Source organism: Erythranthe guttata, chromosome 7, assembly GCF_056151865.1.
Source record: "Erythranthe guttata isolate IM_541 chromosome 7, IM_541, whole genome shotgun sequence".
Lineage (NCBI taxonomy): Eukaryota > Viridiplantae > Streptophyta > Magnoliopsida > Lamiales > Phrymaceae > Erythranthe > Erythranthe guttata.
In genome coordinates this window covers 9,817,685-9,826,248 of record NC_142539.1, presented here as the reverse complement: position 1 = coordinate 9,826,248, position 8,564 = coordinate 9,817,685, and the positions used below count along the sequence as shown (strand labels likewise).

Here is an 8,564-nt window from a genome sequence, read left to right as displayed (position 1 = left end):
GTTCATGACCTTCTCGAGCGATGCACCTCTCACGTGGCGGGAGATTTCCAACCATTTTACTAGGTAATTCATTTTGGAGTTATATATATATATATATATATATATATATATATATATATATATAATTTGATTATTTATCTATTAATTACAATGTGATTTATTATTTTGCTCGTGACAGAGAATACGGAGATGTGGTGGCGCACGTGTATGTGGTTCAACAACAGAAGTTCGGGAAGATCACTTTCAAGATGGTCGATCTGCCGAGAATAATAATGGGCAACAACGAGGTTGTAAGAGTGAAGATAAGAGGCAGAGATGTTTGGTTGAAGCATTACGTACCTCAAGATCTCCGCAATATTAATAATTAATAATAGACATATATATAAATATGTATACTTCTTTGTAATTTGCTACATACTTATTGAATGTAGAGTATGTATAACTTGAATGATAAATGTAATTTTTCTTACTACTTTGTTTTTTTGAAATATATTCAATTCTCCATCAATATCGTTGTTAAATAAATTAATTAGAAGTGTTATAAATTAACAAAATATATAAATTGAGAATAATGAAAAAAGTTCAAAATAGTTTTGTAAATTAGAAAATGAAAGAATAAGATGTTCCTTGTAACAAAATAAAATCCAAATAGAACACAAGTACTATTAACATGAACTATATTTATGCATTATATGTTTTCATCTATCGCAAAATTAGCGCAAGAAATGTAAATAACGGGTTTTTAATTTTGCGCAAGAAATGTATGTAGCATGTTATTAATTTCGCGCAAGAAATGTACGTAACATGTTATTAGTTTTAATTTGCGCAAGAAATGTGCGTACATGTTATCGTTTTTAATTAGCGCAAGTAATGTACATGACCGGTTATTAATCTTGCGCAAAAATGTACGTGACGGGTTATTAATTTTGCGCACACTTAATTACAATATCGTTTCTTATTTAATTAATTACAATTTCATATGAAATATCAATTAATCCAGTCAAATAGGCAGACCAAGAAAAAGAAAAGAAATAGAGAATCACTATATATTTTTCCTTTCCCATATAATTTGCAGTGAAAGAAAAAATCCAGGCAGTTTAGGCAAAGCCATTTTATTGCAGTTAGTCAAAACATAAATCTGTAATCTCAGTGTACAAAATCTCCAATTGCAAGAAAATATTAATTAATATTGTGCATCTCTTGTTTCTTTTTCTTCATATTTTTTATTTCTTATTTTCTTTTATCCTCCAAATTAATTTTTTTCACTTATAAATCCTGTTGATTTAGTGTTACATGTTCTTCAACTTCTTCGACCCTACACCCGGTGATAAACACCAGGTGGGTATTCTGCTGCCACGTCGACTTTTTTGCATTTTAACCTTTAGGGGTTTTAGAAAATACAAAAAATGACACGTGACAGCAGAAGACACACCCGATGTTTTTCAGCGGGTGTAGGGTCTAAGGAGCCCTCTTCGACTTCTTCCCTAATATGTATCTTATTATTATTATTATTATTATTATTATTATTATTATTATTATTATTATTATTATTATTATTATTATTATTATTATTATTATTATTATTATTATTATTATTAATAAGGTAGTCTTTATGAACTAGGGACAATGGAAAACTTTCATGCAATAACTTAGAATATAAATACAAGACGGAATTTAATGTGAATCATAAGAAATCCTAAAGAAAAGGAAAATTTAAATAATAGAAACTAATTAATCGGAATATCAATATATAACTTGAACCCATCAACAAAACCTTCAAATTACATTAACACTTTCGTTAGGGTTTTATTCAGGTGGAAAAATATTTCTGAATCGTTCATTAACATGAAAAAGGCAAAAGGCGAACACACGAGTTCCGACTCAGTGGACACAATATCCGAGTTGCCGAAAGACATCTTGCACAGAATTATGTATTTCCTCACCCAAGAAGAGGCTGTCCGAACATCTGTCTTGTCCAAACCCTGGCGTTACATTTGGTGCACTCGCCCCGTTCTTAATTTCTCAGACGCCGCCTTCAAAGGTAACAAACAAGAATTTGTAGATGTTATTGACAAGAATTTGCAACGATACTATGATCAAAGGTTGTGCGTGGATGAATTTCATCTCCGTATATCGAAAGGCTATTTGAATCACGAATCTTATTATCTTCTTGAAAAATGGATTCGAACACTCACGGTTATCGGCACGAAGAAGTTCCGTCTCTCTAATCGTACGGAGAATGGCTTTGTTTACTATGTGCCTCCCGTAGTTTTTGAAGCTCGATCGCTTGAAGATTTGCACGTAGAAATATGCACGTCGGACGAAAAGGAGTACGGAAGGATAGTATTCTCTAAGCATCTGAAAAAACTTCATCTCGAAAAAATCTACATTCGGGACGAAGTTTTTCACAAGGCAATCTCGATTTTTCCTTTTGCGGCTATCGAAACCATGTCTCTTGATTCGTGCGAAGGATTACGGAACGTTAACATTACCAATCTTCGTAACCTCAAGAACTTTTCTTTTTGTACGAAACCCTTGGCGTATGATCACGAGGAACGTTGTAGCATCGAGATCCATCCGCCATCTCTCGAGACCGTCAAAATTACGTTCGGTAACCTTCGGTTCCGCAGAGGAGCGGATTTTCGTAGTCTCAATAAATTGTATCTATTCGGTGTGAAATCGAAATTGGACCAATTGTCCTCATGTAAATTCCCGAGTCTGAAAGTCTTGACTATGCACTATTGTTACGAACTGAAAGAAACGAAGTTATTTATCGACGCACCAAACATAGTCAAATTTAGATATCTAGGAGAGTTTATCCCATCCATCTCTTTTGCGACAACTAGTTCTAGACATTGGTCTTCGCAGATACATCTGCGTCCGAAAAACGGCGCTTCTTCGTCTTTGTGGTTCCAAAAGCTAAAAGAACTGCTCGATTCGTTAGGTCAATCGAATTTTTTTTTGTTTATTGTCGACAATTCCGAGAACGATGAGGGCATCATAATTCAAGACGGCGGTTGTGAAAAAAAGCATGTTGTGGTGGAGAGCTTGGGGATCCAATCTCGTTTATTTTCTACTTTTTCTTCTCTTTTGAACGGCGCGTTTAGTATTTGTCGTCCGAGAAACATCGGTGGGTACGACCTCGGAAGGGATAATGACAATATCGAGTGTGTGCGGAAGATTCTAATGCAGAGGGAAAGCGAAAACCAATTAGATCAATTCTCGCAGATGTGGCTTCGAGATTTGGAGGATGTGAGCTTGGAGGTTTACGACAAGAATCGGAATGAATGGATTGCGACAAGTGTGTCCGAATTGCCGAACTTTAAAGAAACAGAATATAATTATATTCGGTTTGCATTGAAATGGAGATAATTACATCTAGTGAGAGTTATAGACGAAAAATCACTTTAATTTTGTTGTCTTTATAGATCCCGGTTTTTATGCATTCTGAATCACTTTGATTTGTTTTAATGCATGAACGGTTAACATTTAGTCCTGTGATTACACGGTCGGAAATTATTTGGTAAAGATGATTCGAAGAGAGATAATGTGGAATTCATCGTTCGAACAAACTGAACAATCAGTACATCATATGCATGCTAATTATACAGAACAAAATGCAGCTAGCCACGAAATCTTAAATATAATCGAACTCATTAGATATACTTTTGCATTTTTTTTTTTATTTAGAAAATGCAGTAAAATTTCTAGCCTTTGGAGAAAGCAAAAATTAAAATAAAACACGGTTCATCGAATCCGAGTACGTAATATTAAATGACTTAGACTCTGCTTCGTCTTTCTTTCTCTTTGTTGGTTAATTCGAAAGTGTTAATCCTTCAAATTGCATGTCATTTTACCCAACGGTTTGGCCTTCGTTTGTTGATAAACATAGAATTTGATTGACAATATAATTGAGGTGTCTGTAACTGAAATAAATTATAAGGGCATTTTCAGTAACTCGAAAAAATCATAAAAGTTAACTTCGGTCAAAAAAGGGTAAAATAGAGAGTTCAGTTAATTTTTTTGATGATGTGATCAATTTACCTCCAAAAAATGGACGGAGGGGCAAACGAAAGAATTTGAGCATCCAAAGCTGCTGGTATGAAAGACAAAATCTTTTCCCTTGTTACAGTGAAAATCTTTTCTGTTTTTGCCAATTGATTGCAATTTGATATATATATATATATATATATATATATATATATATATATATATAGAAAACTGAAGCAACTGTGCAAACTTTAGCTCATGATCTCCATACCAATACTCATTGATATATACATAATACATATATATGGTTGTCGAAAATCTGTTTTTTTTTTTTTTTTAATTTGCCGAGGCGAGTTGTCTCTGTCCTCAAAACAAAAATACCTCCGCTACGGTGCTTACGGCTTTAACGGAAATCGTTTCCCAAGATACAACGGCAAGACTTGGAATAGGAGCACTCCAAATTCCAAGTACGACGAGCTGTACTTTTTGTGGAACTTTTCGAGAGAATCTGGAGAAGGTAGCTAGAATTGCAGAAGAAGAGAAATGATTTTCGGATTAAAAGTTAGGAATTATGGGAAAACATGGGTCTATAGGATTTGAAAAGTAGTGTCCCTTGGAGCAAAAAGGTGCAATACCCACCGGTTCGCCCCATTTCGGCTATAGAGCCGTTGGACCGAATCGATTGCACCATTTCGATTTGAGCCGATTGGTTTGCACTGGTTCGGCCCATTTAATTTCCTAATGTTTTTAATTAGCAAAAAATAAATGTAATGATTGGAGCCCAAGCCCAAATCCGATCCGATCCGAGACGGCCGGTTGGACGTCGGTGCGCGGGCATGAGTCGAAACTCACAACATAACGGCCTATTTCTTAATGTTTTAGCCCAAAAATAAACGTAGTGATTTGGGCCCAAGCTCAATCCGAACCGAGCCGGATGGCGGCGCGCGTGGGCATGAGTCAAACAAAACGCACAACATATAGCTAGCTTAAATTAGCTAAACTCCCACAAATTCTTGAATCAACCAACACACTTTTGACTAGTGTTATTCATTCACCACAAATTGGTTTTTAGCATATCGATGCAGTTTTCATAACTACTCGTTGTATAGATTAATATAATCCGAAGATTTATTTCAATAATCAAATAGACCAAACACAAATATTGATCAATGTTGTTTATGACTCAACTTTAACCAATTTTCTCCGAAGCAATCATCTTGGTCTAGATAGTTGTTCAAATTGCCTTGGGCTTTCTAGTAACGTTAGATCCCACTGTTCATCGGATCTCTTCATTATTTCATCATTACGTAACTCTTCCCACCTTTGAGCTGCTAATTAATAAGCCATCTCCAAGCGGTAGCATTATCCTCACAATTTCCGGCATATCGGGTCGTCTCTCGGGGTTGTCTTGTGTGCAGAGAAGAGCTATTTGAATCAAGTGCTTCACCTCTTCTCCAATGTAATAATAACCTCTAATATCAGAATCTACCATCCTCTCCCATTTCTTCTCCTTTAAGTTTGTCTTTACCTAATCATAACAATATTGGAGAAGCTCTTGGTTAGTTATTAAGGCGATGGAACTTACAGCATACTTTACAGTGGAATTACTAATTAGGGTTAATAGCACTTGACCCCCTTGTGGTTACAAGCTTTTGCAGATGACCCATCAACGTGCTCGTAACATTAGTACATAACCCCATTGTGGTTGATGGTGGTAGCTTCCGTTAGTTTTTCCGTCAAAATTAACTAGGGGGTGTCAAATGTCAAAACACTATATTTTGCAGATGACCCCCTTGTGCTTACATTTTTCATTTGATTTTTGCAGATGACCCCCTTAAAGTTTGACACGCGCGGTTAAGTTTGACGGAAAAACTAACGGACTCTACTTCTATCAACCGCAAGGGGTTATCTGTTGATATTACGAGCACAAGGGGTCAACTGCAAAATCTTGTAACCATGGGGGGTTAAGTGCTATTTACCTAATAATTATATGTACAAATATAGGCTCTCACCCAATCAAGTAACATAAGATCTTTGTCATTAGCAAGCCTAGCAAGAGAAAAAAACACTCTGCTCTGTGATGAGCTCAAGAAGAAACATACCATAACCATAAACATCAGTTTTCTCCGGAAGAGTACCCTTGGAGCGATACTCTGGGGCTATATTACCACCAATTGTTCCTCGTACAATGTGGTCCATGTGTACCGCAAACGCAAATTTACAAATAATTGCATCAAAGCCCTCGTTCATATATATATTTGCAGCTTTGACATCACAATGAATGATTTTCCTCTCACATTCATCATGCAAATAGGCCAGACCCCTTGCAGCCCCCATTACTATCCGTTTTCTTACACCATTGAAAATATTAGTATTTAATGATACATTTCACTAATAGCTTAAGCTTTCGATGTGGTCATTCAACATGGTATTAGTGTTTGGCCAAATAAATCTCACCACCACCCATTTCAAATATTTTCAATGCAAGACTTCATATGTAATTCGGCCCCACTTGATGGGGGCGAATTGGAGATATTAAATATTTTAATGATACATTTTATTAACTAGTTGACTTGTATGTATTAATTTTTTAAGGTATGCATTGATAATACTTCCCCTCTTGCAGTGTGTCAGTAATAACGGAATATTTTAGACTCCCATGAACGTTTCTCCAAACACTCCAATTTTACCTATTGCACTAGGGGTTTAATCGTAATATTGCTACATAATATAAAATATAGTTGATTTCTGTAAAAAGTACCCATGTGTGTACTCTTCAAATAGCGAAAACTTCCATGTGATAAATAAACTAGCAAAATAATAAATTATTTATATAGCACACTCGCCCCATTATTCATTTCAGCATTGACTTAATATAAAAAGACACAAATACCCCGGATTTTTGCATTTAATAAATTCTTATATTTTATAATTATTTAATTTTTGTTATATCTTAATTAGAAAAGTACAATGGGATCTTTTAATTCTATTTTTATCATCAAATAATTTATGTATATATTTTAAATTATCCCTACATCAAAAGAAAACTTAAATTCCATTATTATTTATTTCTTTATTTTGTATTTAAAAAAACTTATACTTAATTTGATTACCAAAATTTTAATAATTTTTTAATTTAATTGTTTACTAAATTTTTCATAATATTTTAATTTTTAAACAATCAATTTAGAAAGAATATATATATTAATACATTTTGATGGACAACTTCGTCATTTCACACCTAAAAATCACTTACCAGCCGCATATCCAGCGAGTGAGCCACACGAAATTAGCTACTCTCCAGTTTCCACCTAATCTTGTATCACTAACGTAGAAAACTTGAGTTATTTGATTTGCTAAAATATAAGGTTCACTTTCGTACCAACACTTACCCACATTTATACTCACAATGTCACCATCTATCTTTACTACTTTATGTCGATCCAAATCGAACCATTTACAACTAAATAATACACATCGGTAATCATAAGCATAACTCAACTCAATCACATCCTCTAAAACTCCATAAAACTTAATCATTTTACCTTTGTGAACTGAATCTGTAGACACTCCACTATTTTGAGTTACTCGTCTAGAATCTCTTAGACTAGTTAGATACTTAACTCCTTCTACTATGAACCCACTACATTTACTAATATGATGATCAGGGCCTATTGCAAGTGCAAGAAGTTCATCCGTAGCTTCTGGGGATTTTGTACTCCGAAGCTTTTTAATCTAATTTATCAAATATATACAAGATAACATGTATTAAATTAAAGAACTACAGATTAATTGCCATAATTGAAATATGAATTTGAGTTCTTACTCGATTCTCAAACCATGAAGCGAATTCTTTTTTATGTCTAATCTCCCACCCAATAGGATTTTCTTGCTTAAGTTTTTCTTCGTGCTCTCTGAGAAAGAAAAAAAGTAAACAATAACAGAATCAATACATGTAAATTTTATTATAATGTTATACAACAATATCTAATTACCTCTTATAGAAATCAATCTCCGCACAGTTATTTAGGACAAACCAATGCAAAACATTATATTGTTCAGTGGTCATCCGTACAAAATTTGTTTCTCCAAAGGTTCGAATTTTACTTCGAAAAACAGAGATAGTTGCATTTTGATTTTCCTCACCATCATAATTTCTTTCCTCTCTATTATATTTTGTCTCAATTCCATGAAGATATAATGAGCAAAAACTTAAGCAATCTTTTACAATATAGGCCTCTGCGATTGAGCCTTCAGGACGAGCTCTATTTCGAACCATCCCCTTAAGATTACTAAGATACCTGTTAAAAATATATAAATGAAAGACATATAAATTAAAATACTAAAGACACCAAGTTAACTTTAACGAAGTTGGACAAATAATAAATAAAATAATGAATTACCTTTCGATAGGATACATCCATCAATATTGATCCGATCCTCCAATCTTTGCTTCTTGTGCCAAATGAACTGCTAAGTGGACCATAACATCAAAACATGCAGGTGGAAATATCATTTATCACTTTCATAATATCACAGGAATCCTCTTCTCCAAATTGTCAAGGACATTAACA

At 34.2% G+C, this 8,564-nt stretch overlaps 3 protein-coding genes across 3 annotated transcripts; 1 reads left to right on the top strand and 2 right to left on the bottom strand.

Moving 5' to 3' along the window:
* The first annotated feature begins 1,845 nt into the window (after nt 1-1,845).
* LOC105965163 (putative F-box/LRR-repeat protein At5g41630) lies at nt 1,846-3,372 on the top strand. Its single transcript, XM_012989688.1, has one exon. The coding sequence runs from the start codon at nt 1,846-1,848 to the stop codon at nt 3,370-3,372; it is 1,527 nt and encodes a 508-aa protein (XP_012845142.1).
* A 1,013-nt stretch (nt 3,373-4,385) lies between these two features.
* On the bottom strand, nt 4,386-6,327 carry LOC105965174 (BRASSINOSTEROID INSENSITIVE 1-associated receptor kinase 1). The gene is made up of 3 exons (XM_012989700.1): nt 6,058-6,327; nt 5,312-5,518; nt 4,386-4,511 (listed from the first exon to the last, which is right to left on the bottom strand). The coding sequence occupies exons 1-3, from the start codon at nt 6,325-6,327 to the stop codon at nt 4,386-4,388; spliced, it is 603 nt and encodes a 200-aa protein (XP_012845154.1).
* A 945-nt stretch (nt 6,328-7,272) lies between these two features.
* On the bottom strand, nt 7,273-8,480 carry LOC148769175 (uncharacterized). The gene is made up of 4 exons (XM_088820919.1): nt 8,394-8,480; nt 8,137-8,291; nt 7,817-7,904; nt 7,273-7,725 (listed from the first exon to the last, which is right to left on the bottom strand). Exons 1-4 carry the CDS (start codon nt 8,408-8,410, stop codon nt 7,662-7,664), a joined length of 324 nt encoding a protein of 107 aa, XP_088677045.1. The 5' UTR covers nt 8,411-8,480; the 3' UTR covers nt 7,273-7,661.
* Nucleotides 8,481-8,564: the final 84 nt, after the last annotated feature.

What these genes read in the sequence shown, in the direction of transcription:
- LOC105965163 (XM_012989688.1), top strand. Translation starts at nt 1,846, where the DNA reads ATGAAAAAGGCAAAAGGCGAACACACGAGTTCCGACTCAGTGGACACA.
- LOC148769175 (XM_088820919.1), bottom strand. An exon ending in AGAGGAAAGAAATTATGATG is followed by an intron (nt 7,905 to 8,136) that starts GTGAGGAAAATC and finishes TTTCTTTCTCAG; the next exon opens with AGAGCACGAAGAAAAACTTA. An exon ending in CTTCATGGTTTGAGAATCGA is followed by an intron (nt 7,726 to 7,816) that starts GTAAGAACTCAA and finishes TTGATAAATTAG; the next exon opens with ATTAAAAAGCTTCGGAGTAC.
- LOC105965174 (XM_012989700.1), bottom strand. Translation starts at nt 6,327, where the DNA reads ATGGGGGCTGCAAGGGGTCTGGCCTATTTGCATGATGAATGTGAGAGG. An exon ending in AGCTCATCACAGAGCAGAGT is followed by an intron (nt 5,519 to 6,057) that starts GTTTTTTTCTCT and finishes TGTTATGATTAG; the next exon opens with GTAAAGACAAACTTAAAGGA. An exon ending in TATTAATTAGCAGCTCAAAG is followed by an intron (nt 4,512 to 5,311) that starts GTGGGAAGAGTT and finishes CTGCAATTCTAG; the next exon opens with CTACCTTCTCCAGATTCTCT.